The sequence below is a fragment of the Sapajus apella genome, unplaced genomic scaffold, assembly GCF_009761245.1.
Source record: "Sapajus apella isolate SASKATOON/1434 unplaced genomic scaffold, GSC_monkey_1.0 scaffold26, whole genome shotgun sequence".
In the NCBI taxonomy this organism is placed as follows: domain Eukaryota; kingdom Metazoa; phylum Chordata; class Mammalia; order Primates; family Cebidae; genus Sapajus; species Sapajus apella.
In genome coordinates, this window is record NW_022436966.1 from 12,457,449 (window position 1) to 12,481,769 (window position 24,321).

Below are 24,321 nucleotides of genomic sequence, written 5' to 3' on the forward strand. Positions count from 1 at the left end.
GGAGACGGAGGTTGCAGTGAGCCAAGATTGTGCCATTTCACTCCAGCCTGGGCGACAAGAGCAAAACTGCATCTCAAAAACACTACAATCAAAAAACCATATATACAGATAGACAGAAATCAATACCCAAATAAATAGAAATGACTATATCAAACATACTTACCATTGAATGGATTGATTCCTGCCTTTATTCTTGAAATAATAGCTTCTTTTACTTCTTTTTTCTTTACACATCGAATACCCAAATTTTGGAAACTAGCAGGAAAAAAACCAGAATATTCAAAACTGCATTATAAACACATGGAATATTGCAAAAATCAAATGTATAGCAATACTGAAGTTATTATGCTGTCAGCTGAACATACCAAAGCATGAATGTGCTTCAAATTGCTCTGATAAAGATGAGAGGCTAATAAGTGGGGGTATATGGCCGGGCATGGTAATCCCAGCACTTTGGGAGGCCATGACAGGCAGATCACCCGAGGTCAGGAGCTCGAGAACAGCCTGACCAACATGGAGAAATCCCGTCTCTACTGAAAATACAAAATTAGCCGGGCGTGGTGGCGCAAGCCTGTAATCCCAGATACTTAGGAGGATGAGGCAGGAGAATTGAGCTGAGATCATACCATTGTACTCCAGCCTGGACAACAAGAGCAAAACTTCAACTCAAAAAAAAAAAAAAAAAAAAAAAAAAAAGAAGTGGGATTATATTTCTAAGAGAACTGTTAAAAGAAAAATAGTATATATCATTTTTACATACAGTGTTTCACAATTACATCTTATTAATATGCCTATGTCAAACATACCAAAGTGTAGATTAACCATAAAGCAATACCATAATGGTAAAATTTACCTCTCAAATTCAGAATCAAATCAATAAAATCTGTATTTTTTTTTTTTTTTTTTGAGACGGAGTCTCGCTCTTGTTACCCAGGCTGGAGTGCAATGGCGCGATCTCGGCTCACCGCAACCTCCGCCTCCTGGGTTCAGGCAATTCTCCTGCCTCAGCCTCCTGAGTAGCTGGGATTACAGGCACGTGCCACCATGCCCAGCTAATTTTTTGTATTTTGAGTAGAGACGGGGTTTCACCATGTTGACCAGGATGGTCTCAATCTCTTGACCTCGTGATCCACCCGCCTCGGCCTCCCAAAGTGCTGGGATTACAGGCTTGAGCCAAGGCGCCCGGCAAAATCTGTATGTTTGATAATGTAAAACAAAAGCTGTAAAAAGAAGTCCACAGGTTGAAGCCCACAGGTATGTTTCACTAGGCCCACAAGGATGTTGCCTATATTTTTAAAAATCTGCACAGATTATCTACATTTAGAAATCAGATAACTGCACATGAACATCTGGACTTCTGGCTTCTCTCGAACATTTTAAAGGCCTGGAAACACTAGGTTGGCACAGAAAATATAGGCTGAAGACTGAGACCCATTTATGCAGGGCTCTTCAGTTTGCTGCAGTGCCTGTTAGTCCTCCTACACTTGATTCACACCACTCATTTATGCTGCTTGCCTAGTTCTGCAGAAATTTGATTTTTGAGCCCTGAATTCACTGTTAGTAGCAGAATATGTTTTGTGCCATATTATACAAAGTTATCAGAGCCATTTATCATAAAAAATTACTGGTGTGTTTTTTATTAGAAAGTTTAATTCTAACAATAATATTTAACAAGTTTCAAAATGTCATTTATGAAAAACTTCCCAATAGCTACAAATATTACTAATTTGCATATTTGTAGCATAGACAGTGGTGGGGGGAACTCCCCCACCACCACCAGTCATACTTGTTCCCACATGGAAAAACCATGACATCAGTAAAATTGGGTGGGTGTGAATAAGGAAGCAAAACTCAGTTATAATAACATTACTATTTGTTCAAACTTCACATGGCACTTGAAACCAGAGGCTACTTTGTCAGCCTGTCTCCACACTCATGCTGTCTTATGCTGATGCTCTTCATAGTCAACACACTTACAATTTTGCTAGCACCTAAAATATATTTCACATTTCCTTCCTCTGCCTCCAATAACTACAAAAATAAATCTTAAGAAAAAAATTTTTTTTCAAGATGATCTCACTCTGCCACCCAGGCTGGAGTGCAGTGGCACAATATTGACTTACTGCAACCCCCGCCTCTCAGGCTCAGGTGATCCTCCCACCTCAGCCTCCTGAGTAGCTGGACTACGGATACAGGCCACCCTACCCAGTACATTTTTGTATTTTTGTAGAGTCAGGGTTTCACCATGTTGCCCAGGCTGGTCTCAAGCTCCTGGACTCAAGCAATCTGCCTGCCTCAGCCTCCCAAAGTGCTAGGATAACAGGCATGAGACACTGTGCTCGGGTGGCTAAATCTTGAATTCTTAGTCCTTTCTTGAAATCTTGCAGTTATAATCTTCTTACTCAAAAGTATTCCACTTCTTTGAAAGATTCTTGGTTTGACTCTTTTTCTTTGGCAAAAGATTTTATAGAATTCTTCATATTAATATATTTATATGACTTCATTTTGTTTCATCTGAATAATCTTGTATTTGACTGCCATTCACAAAATATTAGAGGTGGTGGTAATTTTTGAAATTCTGACATGAGAAATTAAGGATCACAGAGATTGTTTGAATCAATTATTCATTCATTCATTCATTCACAGACATTCAACAAGTTTTGGGGTTCCTATTATATACCAAAAACTCTGGAAAGTAATGGGGACAAACAATCTCTCTCCTCAAGAGGCTTACAATCTAGTGGAAGGGTTGGCAAACTATAACTCATGGACCAAACCCAGCATCTCGTCTGTATTTGCAAATAAAGTTTTATTGGAACACAGACCTACTGATGTTTATATATTAGCTATGACTGCTTTCATGCTACAATAGCAGAGCTGAGCAACAGAGACCATATAGCCTGCAAAACCCTGAATATTTACTATCTAGCCCTTTAGAGAAAAAATCTGGTAGTCTCTGGTCTAGTGAAGCAGATATACATTAAATAATCACACATACATAAATGCTAAACTGAGATCATAACCAGTTTTATGAAGGAGGTATAGATGATATTATGGCAGCCTATGATGGAATAGAAGAAAGAGACTTCCAGGCAAAAGGAACAGACCACCACAAAGACCCCTATAGAAGAGCACTGTAAGCAGAGGAAACTAAAGAAAGGCTTTGTGAGTTGAGTGTAAAAATTAAGGAAAGCAGAGTTTAATAGAAGGCTAGAAATACAGGTGGGTCATGTGGGCCTTATAGGCTATATAGAAGGAATGCTGTCTTTGTTCCGAGAGCCAAATAAATCCATTAAAATGTTTTAAGCAAGGGAGAAACAATTCCATTTGTATTTTAAAAGATCACTCTGGCTAATGTGAAGAAAGATTGAGGGGGAAAAGGTACAAAATGAGTTGATGCAAGACTGGTCAGGAGGTTATTCCAGCAGCCCCAGTTTAGACTACAGCAGTAGTGTTGTGGTGATAAATTTCACTGAGTGAAGTGGATAGATTCAAAACCACTTTAAGAAGGTATCTGTTAGTAGATTCAACGTGCACATCTGGCGGAGTAATGTCAGAGATGACAGTTATAGGGCTTTTATAGCAATCACTAACGCACAGGACATTGGAAGAAGACCAATTCTGAGGGGAAAGAGGTATGATCACGGTAAAATAATGGTTTGGGGCATATTCTATTTGAGGGGCCTTTTTAACATTTTTTATTTTTAAGAGATAGGGTCTCGCTATGTTGCCCAGGCTGGACTCAAACTCCTGGGCTCAAACAATCGTCGTGCTTCAGCCTCCTGAGTAGCTGCAATTACAGGCATGGGCCACTGTGCCTGGCTGCTTATGGTACTTTTGAGACATTTAAGAGAATATGTTAAGAAGGCAATCAGACTAAATACCATTCCCTACTAAAAGGAACCAAGAATCTTTGGAAAAAACTGATGACTTCGGCCGGGCATGGTGGCTCACGTCTGTAATCCCAGCACTTTGGGAGGCCGAGGTGGGTGGATCATTTGAGTTCAGGAGTTCGAGACCAGCCTGGCCAACATGGAGAAACCCCATCTCTAGTAAAAAATACAAAATTAGCTGGGCATGGTGGCGGATGCCTGTAATCCCAGCTACTCAGAAGGCTGAGACAGGAGAATTGATTGAACCCAGGAGGCGGAGGTTGCAGTGAGCCGAGATCGCGCCATTGCACTCCAGCCTGGGAGCAAAACTCCATCTCATAAAAAAAAACCCAAAAAACAAAAAACAAAACTGATGACTTCAGGGCTGGGACAAGCAAAGCACAAGTTGGCCAGGCGCCATGGCTCACTCCTGTAATCCCAGCACTTTGGAAAGCCGAGGCAGGCAGATAATTTGAGGTCAGGAGTTTGAGGCCAGCTTGGCCAATACGATGAAACCCCATCTCTACTAAAAATACAAAAGTTACCTGGGTGTGGTCATGCATGACTATAGTCCCAGCTACATGGGAGGCTAAGGCACAAGAATCGCTGGAACCCAAAAGAGGGAGGTTGCAAATAAGGCGAGATCGCACCACTGCGCTCCAGCCTGGGCGACAGAGCAAGACTTTGTCTCAAAAAAAAAAAAAAAAAAAGAAAAGAAAGAAAGAGGAAAGAAAGAAAGAAGGAAAGAAAGAAGAAGAAAGAAAGAAAGAAAGAAAGGAAGAAGGAAGGAAGGAAGGAAAGAAGGAAAGAAAGAAAGAAGGAAAGCACAAGTCTTGAACATTTTGTTTTGTCAGAAAGTAAAAAAGTGCTCAAAGAAAGATGAGGACATATCAAAAAAATACAGAAGACAGTTTGAAGAGGCATGCATTAATCAAATCTGGGTCAATTTGAAAATCAAAAGAATAACAGAATAACTGATACATTAAATACAAGAATCCATGAGTTTACAGTGATACTTTTTAAATGGAGACAGAGAAGAAGGGAAAGTTCTTCTTTATAACAGAATGCCAATTAATATCCCCAAGAATGTAAAAAACTGAAGGGATATTTTAAGAATTATACCGCATCACTTCTGTAGGTTTCTTGCCCAAAATGTTTCATGTTAACATGAAAACACTATTCATGTTATTCATGTTAAATATAATGCTACCTCTAGTGTGTGATCCTTAATGGGATCTTAAATTGGGAAGAGAGGTGGAACAGCCCTAAAGAGCATTATTAGGACAGTGAGTGAGGTGGTTCAAAAATTTAACTGCCTGGAGCTAAGAAAGGACAGCCAGAAAAGCAGGAAGTAAAACGGAAGTTTGTTCTCACAGAAGTAAAGAATAAAAATGTTTCAAGTAAGAAGTGATCACAATGTAAAATGCTATTGAGAGGTCAAGTAATACAAATATTTGCCAAGTGTGTATATTACCAGATATTTTGTTTTGTGTTATTATTGTTAAGAGGAGCTTTTAAGGCATTTTTTTCCTAAATGGTTATTACTAATATATGTGGGACTATGAATCTCTTTTTTGTTGTAATTAGTTCATTTTTCCCCAAAAGCCAATACATGCTCATTACAAAAATGAATTATAAAATAAGGTAAAAGACAAACATAAAACCCTACAATCTTACCCACCCAGACAACTACTATTAATACCTTAGTATTAACATATGTACTATCACGGACATATATAAATTTATTTTTTAAAAAATAAGATTATTCTTTACATATTGTTTTAAAACCTATTTATCTGGCAAGCTGCGGTGGCTCACACTTATAACCCCAGCACTTTGGGAGGCTCAGGCAGGTGGATCACTGGAGGTCAGAAGTTCGAGACCAGCCCAGCCAATGTGGCGAAACCGTCTCTACTAAAAATACCAAAAAATTATCTGGGCGTGGTGGTACACACCTGTAATCCTAGCTAAATTGGGAAGCTAAGGCAGAAGAATCACTTGAACCTGGGAGATGGAGATTGTAGTGAGCCGAGATTGCACCACTGTACTACAGCTGGGGCAACAGAACAAGACTCTGTCTCAAAAACAAAAACAAAAAATGAAAACAAAAAAACCTATGTATCTAATATATTGTGATTGTCTTTACATATCAGTAGACATATTTGCAATATGATTTTTAAGGCTGCACAGGAGTACACTGGATGAATGCACCAGTTTATTTAATTAATCCCCTTTACTATTTGGATTGCTTCTAGCTTTTTGCCATTACAAAGAGAACTGCAATGAACAGCACTAGAGTGAAATGTCTGAATACGCTTATTTATTTTCTGAGGCTAAACTCCTAGAATTGGAATTGCTGGCTCAAGAGGCATTCATATTTTTCAGGCTTTTGCTATGTAGTTAAATTGCCTATTAGATTTTATTAATTTACATTCTCACTAACATGATGAATGGGCCCACCTTCTGGTAGCCTCATGATCATAAACTATCACATAATTATTTTTCTCTTAGAACTATTGTTGTATGTTAATTCTATAACCTGCTACTTTCTAAATAATAATTCTAGAGTTTTTCCAGTTGATTTCTCCCACATCCAGCCATTTTTATATTAACTGTAAATGGGTGTGGCATGGTGGACCACACCTAGAATCCCAAGCACTTTGGGAGGCCAAGGTGGGCAGACTGCTTGAGTCCAGGAGTCCAAGACCAGCCTAGGCAACACAGTAAAATCCAATCTCTACAAAAAATACAAAAATTAACTGGGCATGGTGGTACATCCTGTAGTCTTAGCTACTTAGGAGGCTGAGGCTGAAGGATTGCTTGAGCCTAGAGGTAATGGTTGTAATGCGCCGAGATCATGCCACTGCACTCTAGCCTGGGTAACAGAGCAAGACCCTGTCTCAAAATAAGAACAACAACAATAATAATAAAGTTAACTATAAACGAAAAGGCAGAGTAAAAAATTATTTAAAAAACTGTTCACCCCAAGAAAGGAAATCACAATATACAATAAGTTTATGCTTACTTTTAATAACTACAAAAATGTCTTCCTGCTAATCATCATGTGTCTACTAATGAAGAATGTAAGGGTAGTTCTAATGCAAATAATAAGAAGATATAGATGTAAAACATAGTAAACAGAAGTAGAATGAGAAAATTATTCTCCTTAAAAGTAACAAATTTCTTCTCATGGAGAAGAAACAGAGCATTCTATGTCTTATCTTGTTTCTGAAGATGTCTGTAACTGTATACTTACAACAAAGGTCTGCGTTCTTGCCCAAATTCTGCTTCATAGTAGCCGTCTCTGCAGTCTTTTCCAACTAAATCATGAGGATGAGGTTTATATGGGTCATTCTTCGTTACTAATGTAATTCTCACTTTTCCTTTTCCATAATAGTTCATAATCTGAAAAAAGGGGGAAATTAAATATATGATCCAAATAGATCACATTATAAACGGATCTAAACGAGGGTTCAACTTACATTAATTATCATGTAATCAATAGTAGATAAATAAAGTCCAACTGACGAACAACTGCAGTTTTGACGAAACTTTCCAGAGAATACCAGTAGAGAAGAACTTACCTCTCAGTTCCTTGACATATTTTCTGCCCTAATTTCAATTGGTCAAATCATTTGACTCTGCTTATTTTCCTTTCAAAACAAGTAAACTATACCCAAATTTTATCATAGACATGAGAAAACAGATGTTAAGTCACTGAATGCCCAGTTCTTAAATGTACTGTCATGCCATAACATTCCTTGAAAATATATTTAAGCCATACTGGAAAGGATAGCATATAAATATGATCATTTTACTTAATATGTGACATTTCACTTCATAAAAATATTTGTTCAGTAAGCATACCCCAAGAGTTCACTCTAGAATAGGCAATAAATCAAATTTAGTTTAACAACATCGAATTTCACATAGAAAGTATATATAGAGCAGAGAGTAAAAAGGACAGTTTAACATGGAAAAGGAAGGACAGAAACTAATCCTTAGTTTGAAAGCTAGTAAATTTGCAAGAACAAAGCAGGGCATATAAAAAACAGCATACCACAAAGGAACAAGGTAAAGTAAGAATGGGTAGCTTACCAGGTAGCAGTCACTAAAATCCGTAATTTTGAATTTAAATAGAATTTGAACGGTAACCAGAAAGTACTACATTTCTTTCTGGATAAAAGAGAAGGTAACTGCTCAAGACTCTAAGTAGGCAAATACAAAACTCAAGCTGTAAAGTGTTTAGGACCTACTGGAATTGTAAAAATACAGATCTTAGAAATATTTTAGAGATGTATAGGATAAGATGAATTATAGTTTAAAAATGACTCAAAAATTGGACAAATAGTATTTCCTTATTTCCTTTTTATTAGCATCTCATCCATTTTAACATTTAAAATACTTAGATAACCCAAATCCATATTACTGCCAAAAATGTGATAAAAATAGGAATCTGGAATTCAATATATAATCTTGCCATTAGTTTATTCTATAATTTAGCAATTCCCTTTAAGTTCATCAAAAGAATAGACTTTGTAAATAATCTACTTATAAAACAGTGAATAAGATCTGTTGATAAAAGTAACACTTTTCAAAAAAAAAACAAAAAGTAACACTTCAAAATCTACTTTGCCATTAAAGTTTTTAATTGGCATTTAAAGGATAAACCCTTCACTGAAAGTCAAATAAAAAATAGTTGAGAAATAGAAAATATAAATTTAGTACATCACACCTGTAATCCAAGCACTTTGGGAGGCCGAGACAGGTGGATCAACTGAGGTCAGGAGTTTAAGACCAGCTTGGCCAACATGGTGAAACCCCGTCTCTACCAAAAAACACAAAAATCAGCTGGGCATGGTAGTGGGTGCCTGTAATCTCAGCTAGTTGGTAGGCTGAGGCAGGAGAATCACTTGAACCCAGGAGGCAGAGGTAGCGGTGAGCCGAGATCATGCCATTGCATTCCAGCCTGGGCAACAAGAGCAAAACTCTGTTTCAAAAAATAAAAATAAATAAATCTAGTACATCTTGTAACTATTAGTATATTTACCAAAGTCAAAAGCTTTTCAAAATGTATGTTAATGTGAAAAAAACCATATTTAAAAAGCGTTATTTCAAATCAGTCAACAAGTCAGAGAATCAGAGACAAGTAATAAAGGTAAGGAAAAAGGAGAAAAAGATGTTCTAGTCCTAAGACTAGCCAAGAAGAATTGTGATTGAGTTCTCAAATCCATATTTAATCTACAGAGTAATATCACTCACCTCTGTAAGGAGAGAATGGGTTTTCCTTATTAGCTTTGTGTTCCATGAAAGAGAACATGATCCAAAAGCTGTCAATGTACACTAAACATTATAAGTCGCTCTACTTAGGTTAATACACAAGCACCATATAACTATGTGCAGTGGGGAAGACTCCATACTATATTAAGAAATGTCCTTAGACATCTATCTAATATAGATCTGTTAAAAAAGTAAAAGAGGAAAAAATAAAAAGACAAAACTGTGGATATAACCGTGAAGAAACTGGCCCTTAAAAATAATTGCTATAGCTGATCTATGAGGCAACTAATAGAGACAGACACAGAAGAAGGGTCTATTACCTGGATAGAAGGGTATGTTCGGTTGTTGTCTGTGCTGTGCTCCCCTGGAATGCTGCCTGCTGATCGCCCTTCACATTTGTATCTAAAACGCATTCCCCTCTGCCTGGGCTGTTCAATTATCTCTATATACGGGTTATATGCACCTGAAATTTTTTTAAAAAGGAGGAGGTCAGTGAGATTAGTGTAACAATTAATAATGCATTTTAACACTTCTGTTTTTTCATAACAGCAGACTAAAATAAAGATTTTTTTTTTCCTTCTAGCCTTAAATAACAAGTTTGAAATGTTATCTTGGAGATTGGCTGGGAGAGGCGCCTTTCTTTCCCCATTCAAATTGAGTCCCTATGTAGTGTCAAAACAAGTCATTCAAACCATATTGATGGTTAGCACTTTATAGCTTAGTATCTATAGCTAATGTCAATATGAAGTTCTGAAATAACCACTTCAGAGATATCCGCCTCCCACGTGAGACCTAGCAGAAGGGTTTCCCCCAAGATTCCCCGAGAAGGGTAAAGAAGATTACACTCCTAAAGTGAGTTAAATGTATTTAACTGCTTGATTTTACATCATACTTGTAATACTGAATGAAAAGACCATTCACTGAAAGTGAAAATGCATTTAAATCCTTGCAGAAGCATTAGGTGAGTTTTTTTATATCTCCACTAAATATTAAAAAACTTACACATAGTATATCAGAAACAAGTCCCAGGAAGGACTTTATTGTCAAAGAATGTGCAACCATTCCCATGTAAAACATATCTAAAGTAAGACACAACAGAGAAAAAAACATTACTTACTTTCTATAATAACTAAAATTCAAAATATGCATCTGCAGAATGAACTGCTGATATATATAATGACATGGATGACTCTTAAAATCATGCTAAGTGAAAGAAGTTAGATCAGAAGACAACATACTGTATGATTCCATTTATATGAAACTCTAGAATATGTAAAGTAATATACAATGAACCATAGCAGATCACTGGTTGCCTAAGATAGGGTGGATAGGAAAGGCTGGGGGGGCGATTGACATGTTAATTATCTTGTGATGATGATTCCAAGGTTGCATACATATGCCAAAACTTATCAAATTACACACTTTAAAGTGTAATTTGTTGTACATAAATTATATGTCAACAAAGCTGTTTAAAATATATGCAACTTTACTATCTTTTATTATCCAAATTGTGGGAGAAAAGGTAAATAGACACTCAACTGTGTTTGCAAGTAGGGGAGTTAAGAATGTATTTTTATTTCAGGGGTGTGAAGATGTTTTCTATTAAAAAAAAGTATCCCTTAATCAGTTTAGTGATTTCTAAATTCCCACAATTACATATCCATTTTGCTGACTAAGGCTTATCCTGTTGGAATGCAAGCAATACAGAGAAATGGTAACACAGTGGGTCTAGGCAGAGCCACAGTGGCTCAGGCCAGTTGTCCTGGTGCTTGAGTAGGCAAGGCTATACGTTTGAGGTCAGCCTGGGCAACATAATGAAATTTTCATTCATTTAAAAAAAAAAAAAAAAAAAGGTTTAAAGCACAGTGGGTCTTATCAGAACAGTACAGAAAAGAGGCCTTTAGAATTCTACCCAGCCACTTCTTAACAGTAAGACCACAGAAATGTTATTAAAATTAGAATCTCTTAGTTTCCTATTCTGTAAAATAGGAATACTCATAATAGCACCTACCTCATTGGGTTTTTGTGAAATTACAGATTATATGTGCTAAATTCTTACCAAGTGTCATATATACATATACATTCAATAAATGGTGTCTATTATTTCAGATGCTTTCTTGATAACAATGATGTAGTGATACCATGATGTTATCAAAACTGCCACCCTAAAGGACCTTACAGAAAAGCAAGTCAAACAACACAAATTATTAGACTATAGCAGGAAGGAAAGCACTAACAAAACTCTGCAGAAATGATAATAAGAGCCAAAAGAGTCAGGAAAGCCTAACTGTCAGTAGAAAAAGAGTGATTAACAAAGCAAATGAGTAGGGAAATGAAGAGGAAAAAGGAACAATGTATCCACAGAGGGGGGTTTATTTAGGAATCACCAATGTAAATGGAATACACTTCCACTTTTAGAAAGAGAACTAAAAGTCAGAGCATACTTGGCAATGTGGATTTCCTTTTATGTGTGATGAAATCAATGAATATTTTGATGCAGGCAAATCATATGATCAGATTGGCATTTTAGAGTAAAAACTTTAGTCACAGCAGACAGATAGAAAAAAGTAAGCAAGGTGATCAGTTTTAGAGACCACTATAATAACATGGACAATGATGAGGGTACGTCTGAAATATGGCAGTGATCAAAGGAATGAAGGATTATTTAAAAGATAAAACTGACAGCACTTGGTGCCTGAATATTAGGATTAAGAGAAATTAAAGAATCACTGATGGTTCCATGGTTTCTACTTTGGGTTACTAAATAAAGTATTACTGTTACTGTACTTTTAGTTTTATTCTGTACGGTGCAAACTCCTTGTATTTGAATCTACCACCTATTTGTTTATTCAAAAGATAATGAGCCAGAGAAAATTAACTTTAACCCAAACAAGTTCATAATCCTTATTCCAGTTTTACTCAAAAACATAAGATATGCAGATGAGTAATTCACAATTTTATCCTTGCGTATTTCAAATCTTTCAAGTTCATATTTCAATTTTAAATATTTCATAACCTTATATATCCTTGCAGGGGTATTTAAGAAAAAGTACATCTTTCCCCTTAAAAACTGGTAAAATTAACATTATTTTTTAAGTGACATTTTAAATAATTTATGTGGCTGAGGTAAAAGTCAAATAAATCCCTGCCTACTACTTATTTAAAGGTGTCTTGGTGGGAAACTGACATAAAATGACATCGTTAATGGTTAAGTGGTTAACTTTGGGAGGAGGGAGTGTGAATAAAAATGCTAGGTTCATAGTGAGCATTCAAAGACTTCACTGAGGCCAGGCACTGTGGCTCATACCTGTAATCCCAGCACTTTGGGAGGCCAAGGTGGGTGAACCACCTGAGGTCAGGGGTTCCAGACCAGCCTGGCCAACATGGCAAAACCCCTGCCTCTACTAAAAATACAAAAAATTAGCTGGGCGTGGTAGCAGATGCCTGTAATCCCAGCTACTTGGGAGGCTGGGGCAGGAGAACTGCTTGAATCCAGGAGGTGGAGGTTGCAGTGAGCTGAGATTGAGCCATTGTACTTCAGCCTCAAAAAAACAAAAACAAACAAAAAAAACTTCATTGGTTACATGACACTTATTTAGATTGTTTGTGAAAAAGTCTATAAAAATAAAAGTAGTTGTTGAAAAGATTCAATATTTTTAAATAGTAAAATTTACATAAATATCAGTTGTCATATAATATTGAGTACTTAAAGTCCTTGAAATTTATTTTTCCTACTGCAGAAGCTCTTAATTGGTAAAAATCAACAAGCTGGGGTTACAACCAAGTAACAGAGTATATTGCAATACTCTATATTCCCTCAGCTGGAAATAATCTCCCCTCCTTTAAACTACCATAGTATTCTGTTTATAGCAATTATTCCAAATAACTCTTAGGGAAAGCCTACTGTCTTATTTCTTCTTGAAATAAAGCTACTTGTTTTATTTCTTCAAGCTACTTGAAGGCAGAAATTGTGTCTTACTCATCAGTGCCTTGTACACAGATATTCATTAAACAACTATTGAATGACTAAAAAGTCTTAAGATCTTTTGTTTATACAAGTTATTCAAATGTTAAATAATCATATAAGTGATTATTCAGTTTTTTAAATTAGATTTCACTACTAAGAAAAACAAATAGTGCTTTGTAGGTACCAGGATTGCTATACCCCAGTATTTCCTCATGCTCATTCATATTTCAACTTATCTGAGTTTATGATTTTTTAAAAACTTCCCAACTATAAATCATTTATATAATGCATCAGTACAATTCACCAGTTATTTCCTTCCTCAATACTGTGCTTTGCGCAGTGCCATTCCTCCTGAATATAAAACGTGCTGAAATGTAGTCATCTATGGAGTGGAAGACGGTAAAATACAAATCAGGGAATTGTAGGGAAAATGAGCGCTCTTAACTAAGATAACCTCAAATTGCCAGTTTTGAAAAGCACCAAAACATCTTCAAAATTGGCTCTAAATAAGTTGATTACTGTATTTTTCTCTAAGCAATACCATGCAAAGCTGGGACTGACCCCTATATTCTAAATAGTATTTTAAAAGGCTAATATACACCAGAATAACATCTGAAATATAGCCAAAATGTTTCTAAGATATATTTATGTTTTTATTTGCACTTAGGCAAAACAGAGTACTATTTTAAAACATAGTGCCTATCTAATAAAGCATAAGTTTTTAAGATAAAAAAATAAATGACACTGAAATAAATGTTTAAATGGATCATAAATGATCAGAAATAGACACATTACTAACATCTTATTGCTAGAATTGGCAACCAGCATCAAGCATACAGAAAAAAAGTAAATTAATATAATAACACTATTTTAAGACCCCTTTAACACACATTTCTCATTTGATCCTCTTTAATCTCCATTTGAAAAATAGACATTTTTATCCCATCTTACAGATGATGAAACTAAAGTTGAAAATTATACGAAGTTATAAGAAAAACAAATTATGAATGGCATGCTAATATGGGAGTGCCAAATTTTAAAAATCAAGCATCAAAGCAACTGGAGGTAAAGTCACAATAACTGACACAGCACATAACCTGCGACCTAAAATAAATGGAACTTAATTTAAGAAGATAATGCATCCTGGTATAGTCAAATGAGTATTTAGATCCAAAGAAATACCTAGAACAGAGTTCATACTGGGGATTTACATCAGAATCAGCTAGGTAGTTTTTTCAAAACATGCACATCCTTATCCCACTTAAGATGTTTAAGAGAAATGGAAATCTTCAAGGTTTTTAAAGCCTTTTTAAAGCCTACATTTTTCTGAAAAAGCCTTCCAAGAAATTCTAACACACTCCTGATTAAGAACAATTGCCTTAAACATGAAGTGGAAACAACCCAATGCACATATCTAGAGAAGCAATCTAAAAATTCAGGTACAAGTATGGACTGGGACATGGATAAATCAGGCAAAGCAATTCTGGCTACTTGTAAATTCTTTTTCTCTCCCACTCAAAAAAGAATCTTATTCAAATGCAAGCAAGAAAAATGACACTACAGAGATAGCCTTCAAATGCTCTCATTTATTTAAAAAGTAAATAACTTACAAAATAAATATCTTAACTCTTGCAACACATCACACAAATGATTGACACACCAGTGTGTCAACACCACAGTTGAGAATAGCTGACTAGGCTGCATGTCTCTCATAAAGGTCCTGGGTGACAGACTTGCCTGAGACCTCAACGAGAAAATGGAGTTAACAACATATATTTTTCCAAATATCACCTCTACTCAATTTAGAGAAAAAGAAAATAAGAACTATTCTCTTTTTCCTCAAACCAGGTCTCTCATGAGCCAAAGTCTATTCCAATATATCAGGCTGACTATTACTCCAAAACATCAGGCTGACTTTGAATCGGGCCTTAAGAATCAAAGTATTCTGATGCATATTCAACTGATGTATGCACACAAGGTAAAAACTATAAAAGATTCTGGTAATAGGGATTCTGTTACCATGTGGGGGAAAAGGTAAGTCTTGAAAAAACTCTTTCACATGCCAAGGTAAAATAAAGAAATTTTAAAATCTGTCCTAGATTATACAGGTATTAAAGTTAAAAACAAATGACAAGACCAAATCACCTCTCTTTTAAAAATAAAAATACAAGAGACCCAGAAATACGAATTTCAGAAAAACAATTTTATCCCATGCAATATTTGGGTCATGTGCCTACAAACAAAATCATTTTCAGAGAACCCAGATGAGAAAAAGTTGGAACAAAAGGAAATTCTGAGTCCCTTAAATTGTATCTGAGAAAGATGCTATGCATAACCTAGATGTTCCCAATTATGATTCATTGTCTGGCCCCCTCCCTTGTCATTAGATTAACTCATTCCCTTTATCTGTGCCTATCATATATCACCTTAATTATTTAACACCACTGTTATTTCTACTTTTTCATGTGTTGCATTTCTGAAACATTCATGCTCATGTGTGGCCTTGTACCTAAAAAAGGAAGTCATTTGCTGTAGCTATCCATTCCTAACTTCCAGCTCTGTTATTAAAGATTAAGTTGCATCATAGTAACTTCTATTTCCCACTCCTTTACTCAAGAAAAAAAAAACAGTCCTCTTGAAATTCACAGTACAAACAGTTGGTGAGTAGTAAGGTTTACAAAAACAGTTCATTCTTGTACTTCCTATTGTGTGACACAGAAGAAGCATACTAAAGAAAAACGTGAATAACAATAAATTATCTAAATTTTAAAACATTTTGCCAAAGACAACACTAATTATTAGTTAACAGAGCTATATGACACACAAAGACATTTTGCTTTTTTTACTGGAACAATGAGAAGGTTTAAATTCAGACATAAAATATCTAACTCTACTTACAGTAAACAAAATAGAATCATAAATATACAAAAGCTATGACTGCCTACTATGCATACCTTAGATGGGTTTGGGAACATTTTTCTTCACTATGTTTATTATTAATTATGTCAAAAGACTGTAATCAAGGTATAATTTTTTTAAAAAAGCAACAAAAAGCAGCTTAATACAGGCTGTGAAATCCTATATAATCTGCTAACTTTATCTAAACAAAATTTAGAATCATATGTATATACATGATTCTAAACTATATTCTAAATTATATAATTTTGCTTAGATTATGATTTCTGTTACTTTTACATTATAGATATCACGTATTCAACTGCATATACCTATTCATGTATGATATCTCGTGAGAAATGAAGAAATATTCTTAAATGCTTTGTAATGAATAAAAGTACTTTTTGAGTTTTAATGCTACCTTACTACCAACAGAATCTAAATTAGACAATGAAAAACTAAGCCATTTTTTTTGGTCAGTCTTCCGGTTAATTACTGTTTCAAAACAGAATGGGAATTTAGAATTTCATTAGTGAATCTTTTTCTATCTCTAAGGTCTTTATAACAGATTAAGGAAAAGTACACAGATTCCTTTAATCATTTTTTTAAAATTCCAGGCCTGATAGTTTTCTAATAACTGAATTACAATGTAAATAACTTGTTACATTTTAAATAGTCCCATTTTAATGCAACTCTTCAGAAAAGACCAAAATACAAAAAGTTAAATCACCCTTCAACTTCCAAACCTTCAAAACTTTCCATTTCTTTAAACATTTCCTCCTTACATTTAGGGAATCCTTGGTCCTCACAACAGCACAAAATACAGTGTCAATGAACAAATTTAAATTGTAACACATTTTAAAATCCTGTGAGTCTTAGAATGGTCTATATAGAAATGGTTGTTTTCTCTCGCATTTGAAAAAATTAGAAAGTATTACATTCATGCAATATATTAGTAATGTTTGATTAAATCGCCAGAAGGCTGAACTTTCTTATGTTAGGTATTCTTCATTACTTCCAAACAAAATCTCTCTGATAACCAATAAATTAACAAAATATTTGAAGTCATCTTAACACTTAGAATCTACACATGCTTTGAATTCATAAATGTACAGAATTATCTGAAAGTTTGGGGTCACTTAAGTGGGTAAAGGGAAAGTTGAAATATTTTAAACTACATTTGTATTCTCACAACCACAAACTGAAATCAAATGTCAAGTGAAACACCCCAATTTCCTTTTCTGCCTACAGCAATAGCTATAGCATTGTTCTACTCAACCTTTTAAAGAGATTGTTTAAGCTTCCGACTTCCTCTTCTCTACTAGACATCGGCTTTCTTCTAAGAGTCACTGAACCAGGCAGTTTGGGGATGGGAGTCAAGTTCAGAAACGGGGCCCCCTCTTAATTCCCTTAGTACAGCATTTAATATATGTGTTTAGCCCTCCCTGCCTCTGTTCACGCTGCTTCCTCTGTCTGGAAAGCGCCCCCCACTCACCTTGCCAAAATCCTAGTAAAAGTCCAAATCGAACCCAGGTTACCTGATTTATCTCCCGGCCCCGGCTCCCCTGTCCCCCCAACCTTAAACTACAGGCCACGTCTGTGTATACACGAGGCTCTCCCTTGCCCTGCAATGTTTCTTATAAACTTATTTTCCCCCAAAGGAAGGGATTCGAGCATTTATTAAGGGAAAATATATATTCAAAAGTAGTAAAGCTGTATTCAATCCTACTTACTATTTCAAAGCACGGATATTCTAAAACTCCTCTTTCCCCTTATTTCCAGCGGGAAGGAGCGGGGGACTCAACGTCTCTATTAGTCAGATTAGAAACCTTGTGCTTTATGTCACAATAAAAACTACACATTTTTTTTTCTTTTAAATACAGAGTCTCGCTCGGTCTCCCAGGCTTTAGTGCAGGGCCGCGATCTCGGCTCACTGCAACCTCCACCTCCCGGGTTCTAGCGATTCTCCTGACTCAGCCTCCCGAATAAACTGGGATTACAGGGGTGCGCCACCACTACCGGCTAATTTTTGTATTTTTAGTAGAGAAGGGGTTTCACCATGTTGCCCAGGGTGGTCTCAAACTCCCGACCTCAGGTGAGCCGCCCGCCTCGGCCTCCCAAAGTGCTGGGATTACAGACGTGAGCCACGCGCCCGGCCCACTGTTGGTCGAAGCAACATTAACACTTAAAATACCACGGATGATTTTTAAAGCCGCGCCACATTTTTTGCAACTGTCAGTACAAGGAGGATCACCTCTTTGCATTTGATGAAATTAAACTAAAAAGGGGGAGAGAGCTTGCCCGAGGTCTGAAGGTTCCTCATTCCTGTTCTAAAACATTAAACCACCACTTCAGTACATATCCATTTTTAAGTATGAGAACTCCTCGTACTCCTTTAGTTCGATTATGACTTCCCTAATCCTAAAATCAAGTCGTTGGGAATTTCTAAGGTTCCTGCTATGACAACAGGATCAAATTACAGAGCGTGGCTTGGATTTCGCACGCAAACCCTGAAGCAGGTAACTTTTTAAAAAGCTGACAATTTTACCATGTAAGATTTCAAAGAGAACGCGCCCCAGCCAAACCTAAGCTCCCTAAACTCACAGCGGCAGGACCCCCAGAAGAGCTCCTTCCCCCAGGAACACTCACCGGAGGCCATGGCTCCGCTCCCCGCGCCTTCCCACAGGCAGCTCCCAGCGTCCCGGCCCGAGGCGGCCGCAGTCAGTCAGTCAGTCAGGAGGCCGCGGGACCTCTGCCGGCGGGGCCCCCAGTCCCCCGACCACCCCAGGGTCCTCCTCCTTCTTCCCGCCCTCGGCTGGGTTTGAGGATCACACCTTCCCACCCCCTGAATTCTTGCGCTCCGGGTCGCCCAGCGTCGCCTGTCCACCTTGCGGGAGCCAAGGGCAGGGGGCGGAGCAGGGCGAGAACCGATTCCCAGCCCGGCCGAGAGGCTGGCAGCCTGGCGGGACGGGAATTTCCCGCGGCTGACGTATAACCGGCGCGGCAGCCTTCACCCGGAGGCGTGGGGCGGGGCGTCCTCGCGGCTACCGCCGCGCGCGACCGCCCCCAGCGCCCCGTCCCCGCGCACGCTCTCTGCTCGCCCCCGCGCACGCTCTCTGCCCGCCCCCGCGCGTACGCCCCCGGAGCTGCTGCTGCTACTGCGGCGGCGGCGGCCGCGGCTGACTTGGGAGGGGGTCGAGGCAGCGGGACCCTTGGGGTCTCCGGGAGCTCAGGGAACGGCGGGAGCCGGGAGGTGACGGCTCGCGGCGTGAGAAGGCCGCCGGCTCCTAAGAAATCCCCCTCCTCCAGGTTGTTCTTCCGAGTGTGGTTTAAAGTTCAGGAGCGGGCGGAAGGGTGCGGGTGACGTAGAGAGGGCCGGCCGCCCGGGAGCCTTCGGGGGCGCGTCGGGCGGCCAAGTGGGGCTGACCCTGCCGGCTGGGGAGGGCGACGGCTGGGGTTTTCGAGAGGCGGTTCCCCCTCTTCCCGATTTCGCACATGCAAATCTCCACCTCCGCGCCGGTGCGCGGGACTGTGAAGGAGGAAGTGCGGCAGCGGCGGGGCCTGTCTTCTTCTGTAATTCCTGCATTTGCATACGGGGACCTACCCCATCCCCCGGCAGATTTTTTTTCGTCTACCTAAATTGCGAGGGCACTGTGAACTTTACGTATTTTACCTACTGAAACCCATTTAAACTCGAAAGGGCTGCACTTCGAGTTGGTTGTCTCATTACGCAGTGTCCTCAAGTTTAGTGAAGTGGACACTTTATTCCGAGATTTCACATAGATACCAAGAAAAGGGGAAATGGAGCAAACATTTAGTGCCATTAAAGGACCTAGGATAACTTCGTTACTTTCATTTGAATAGTGCCTGCTATAGGTCAGATAATTTCTATACCTTATCTATGACATTTATTATTCCTAATTTTATAGCTGAAGAACTCGGGGATCAGAGAATTACTTCAACATACAGTACTTCAGAATGCTGGTAAAAGAAAAGGCACAGTTAAAAGCCAGGGTTATCTGACTCCAAAGTTCCGTGCCCTTGCCGCTATCCTTTACTGCTTAAAGTAAGTACAGAGAGGGAATGGGGAATATCAGCCTGACATACAGGTGCCCTAAACTGGAGGATCCAGGTAGGGAAATAATTTAAAATATCCTGCCAACCCCAAAGTATTCTTTCCATGAAACGCACAATGTACAACAAAAGAATGAGACAGTTTTATTGGATGTGTGCTAAAACATACTGTGATGCACATCATAGGCAGTCCACTGAAGAGAGTGCAAAGACCAAAAAAAAAAAAAAAAAAAATCTCAACCTTTCATATGGTCAGGTACAATCCATTACATACCTGTTATTTGTCTTTATTCAATGGAAAATAATGGGAAGTTATATCTTGGAGCCAAGAGTGAAGACTTAAACCCTCCTAGAGACAGAGACATGGAGCATCATCCTCAATGTTCACAGTTCTGAGAGATGGCTCCAAGGCCCCCAGGAAAGACCTTCTGAGGATGTAAAACTAGCAAGAGGCTTATTAATAGCTTTTTAAAATATGTACATTTCAAAGAGATGGAAAACATTTACAATTTCAATTCTCTGAAGGAACTGCCAAATGAAAAATGACTGAGATGATAGAGGAATATGCTGAGGGGGTGACATCTGAGCTGAGTTTTCAGTATAAGAAAGAGGCATTTACAGGGAGATTGAGGGAAAGAACATTCCAGCTGGGGGAACAGCAGGCAGCAGGTCCTTGAGATAGGAAAGAGCATAGTCAAGAATTGTCCCTCGTTCTCATGACCTTCCAATGCCTCACAAACATTCACATGTAGGTGAAACACCTATTACAATAATGTATACCTAGAACACAACTCCTTTTCATATGTACATAGAAAATATTTTGGTAGAGTTTTAATATACACTATATTTCCCAGAAATGCAAATATTGTATAAATTAGGGCAGACTGTATTATTCAAAAATGTTTTAAAAGTTGGAAAATTGCAACTCTAATAGCTTATCAATACAACACAGTGTGCCAGGTGTGGTGGCTCACACCTGTAATTGCAGCACTTTGGGAGGCCGAGGTGGGTGGAACACAAGGTCAGGAGTTCGAGACCAGCCTGGCCAAGATGGTGAAACCCCGTCTCTACTAAAAATACAAAAATTAGCTGGGCGTGGTGGCATGCGCCTGTAATCCCAGCTACTTGGGAGGCTGAGGCAGGAGAATCACTTGAACCCGGGAGGCAGAGGTTGCAATGAGCTGAGATCGCATCACTGCACTCCAGCCTAGGTGACAGAGTGAGACTCTGTCTAAAAAAAAAAAAAAAAAAAAAAAAATTAATGTAAGATAGATTACGAATTTCACTTCAAGCTACTAAAGGGGATGTTACAAATACATATTATAGAACAGTGGGCACTGATCTGAAAAGGCAGAAAATTATTACTCTTGGTACTAAAGAACTTACCTTAAACATATGAAAATAATTTTTTTAATGATGCAGCAGTTGAAAAGTCAAAATCCTCCAGGAAACAAACAAACCTGATTAGCAAATGGATGTGTTCTAGGTCTGTGAACTCAGAATATGAAAAAGTGAGGGTGAGGGGTCAAAAGTGAAATTGCTCCACAAGAGATTTTTTTGTTGTTGAAAAAACAGGACACCCATCATTAAACTTAATGGATACAGTTACCACAACAGTTTCAGAATAAAATCAAACGTGGTCACTATAGGCTCGTAGAACTGGAACAAACATAATGTTCTTTTGTCAGACTTAAGCTTTCCCAGGCAGGAACTAAAGGTGGCTGAAGTCGCCATTCTAGGAACTTGCTAGTATTTGTTTAGGACTCTTAGTTTGGGGTGTGGATAAAATAATTTGTGCTCAGAATCTGCAGTAGTTAGAGGCCAAGGCTCAGGCCTAGTGGAGAACAGGGCTCAGAGAAGCCTCATTAGAGTGTCATCAAGGAGAGAGTCTTTGTAACCCACCACCCAGATTAAGATGCAGAATGCTTCCAGCCTCTCACAAGGCTGTCTCAGGGCTGCTTCTAGTCAATATCCACCCCTAAAAGGCACCAGATATTCTGACCTCCTTGACAATAATTAGTTGTATCTGTTTTTGAACTTGATATAAATGGATTCATACAGTGTATACTTGTTTAAGTATGACTTTCTCACTTAACACTTTATGTGTCATGTCCATACTGTGTGACAATAGTACATTCTTTTTCATTATTGGGGAGAAATCCATTTGTATGAATATAGCACATTTTATTTATCTATTCTACTGTTGATGAATATTTGAGTTGTGTCCAGTTTGGGGATTATTAGAATAAAAGTGCCTTAAACATTGTTGTTCATCTTATGGTGGATATAAGCATTTATTTCTCTTGGTATACACCTGAGAGTAGTACTATGGGTCATATGGTAAATACATGTTAGTTTTAGTAGACACTGTCAGGCTTCCAAGGTTATTGCACCAAATTTTACTCCCACGAAAGAACTGAAGAGAATTCAATTTGTTTCACTAACATTTGGTATTGTCCTTTTAATTTTAGCCATTCTGATGGAGGTGTAACCATACCTCCTTGTGGTTTTTATATACATTTCCCTGATAACTAGAGATGCTGAACACCTTTTTACAGGTTTAATAGTCATTTGGCTATCCTTTGCAGAGTAACTCTTTGAGTCTTTTGCCCATTAAAAAAAAAAATTGGATTATCTTTTTCTTATTGATTTGTAGACATTCTTTATGTATTCTGAATATGCGTATATCAGTTGGATTTTTTGAGAAGCAGGTGCCAATATGAAATTAGCAGTGCAAGAGATTTATTGGGGGTAACATCTATGAAAGATAAAAGGGAAAGAAAAAAGTTACAGATAGGGAAAAATCTTAAGATGCTGGTCTGACACTGGTGGAAAGAAAGGGGGAAGGAAGGTTAGTTTGGTAGAGGGAGAATGGGATGGGAGTACATCTCTGAGAAGTCTCAGTCAATCCAGTGGGGAGCTCTAACACTGTGCAGAGATAGTGAGCCCTTATATTACCTCTGTGCTTATAATTGGCTAAGTGGCCCCAAGGAAATTTGTGGCCTTGGCTTGAAAGCTGAAGGAAATCCTCTCTAGAAGGGAGATCTGAGCAGAGTACCTCTATGGATGCTACAGGGTTGTTATCAAATATATGCATTTCAAGTGTCCTCTTCTAGTATGTGGCTTGCCCTTTCATTTACCTTAGTAAAGATTTTTAACTTAATGTTAATTAAGTCCAATTTATTTTCTTTGATAGTGTTTTTTGTGTAATGTTAGAGAACTCTTCCTGGACTGAGGTTATGAAAGTATTTTCCTATGTTTTCTTCTAGAAGTTTTTTTTTTTTTTTTTTGAGACGGAGTTTTGCTGTTGTTGCCCAGACTGGAGTGCAATGGCATGATCTCGGCTCACCGCAACCTCCGCCTCCTGGGTTCAAGCAATTCTCCTGCCTCAGCCTCCCAAGTAGCTGGGACTACAGGCACGCACCATCATGCCCAGCTAATTTTTGTATTTTTAGTAGAGACGAGGTTTCACCTTGTTGACTAGGATGGTCTCGATCTCTTGACCTCGTGATCCACCCGCCTTGGCCTCCCAAAGTGCTGGGATTACAGGCTTCAGCCACCGCGCCTGGCCTTAGAAGTTTTATAATGGTAATTAACAGAGGCTCTGAGAAACATCTGCTGAATTCTCTCTGTCCCACAATTAAAGGCCCTGGCTTTGCACACACACAGACCTGGATTTGAATCTTAGCTTGGCCTAGATTGTTAACTGTAAGACTCTGGGCAAGTCCCTTAGCCTCTCTGTGCCTGTTTGCTTACCTGTAAAATAGGAGTAGTAATATGGCATCTACCTCACAGGCTTCTTCTGAAGAGTAAATGAAATCACTAATACAAAGTGCCTGACACAGGGAAAGCACTTAAAAAATGTTGGCAGGTTTTGTTTACATTGTGTTAAAAAAAAAATGTTGGCAGGCTTTTTTTTCTGTTTTATTATTTAAAAATTTTGTGGCCAGGCATAGTGACTGATGCCTGTAATCCTAGTATTTTGGAAGGCCAAGGTAGGTGGGAGGATCACTTGAGCCAGGAATTCAAAACCAGCCTGGGCAACAAATTGAGACCCCCATCTCTACAAAAGAGTTTTTATTTTTTAATTAGCTAGGTATGGTGGCACACACCTGTGGTCCCAACTACTTGAGAGGCTGAGGAGGGAGGGTTGCTTGAGCCAGTAGGTCAAGGCTACAGTGAGCCATGATCCTGGCACTGCATTCCAGCCTGGGCAACAGTGTGACCCACCTT

The 24,321-nt window shown here is 38.2% G+C and overlaps 1 protein-coding gene across 4 annotated transcripts in view; it reads right to left on the minus strand.

Annotated features, from left to right (window-relative positions):
* REL (REL proto-oncogene, NF-kB subunit) overlaps positions 1–19,021 on the minus strand; it is a 44,717-nt gene extending 25,696 nt beyond the window's left edge. Inside the window, exons 1-5 of one of the 4 annotated variants that reach the window (XM_032292047.1) lie at positions 18,664–18,972; positions 9,473–9,615; positions 9,135–9,167; positions 7,129–7,277; positions 164–255 (exon numbers count right to left, since the gene is read on the minus strand). In XM_032292047.1, coding sequence (XP_032147938.1) covers positions 164–255; positions 7,129–7,277; positions 9,135–9,167; positions 9,473–9,615; positions 18,664–18,673 — 427 coding nt within the window. In that variant the 5' untranslated portion in view covers positions 18,674–18,972. Of the gene's footprint in view, positions 1–163; positions 256–7,128; positions 7,278–9,134; positions 9,203–9,472; positions 9,616–10,154; positions 12,510–18,663 lie in introns of those variants that run through there. The other 3 variants (XM_032292048.1, XM_032292049.1, XM_032292050.1) reach the window with 3 other exon arrangements.
* Positions 19,022–24,321: the final 5,300 nt, after the last annotated feature.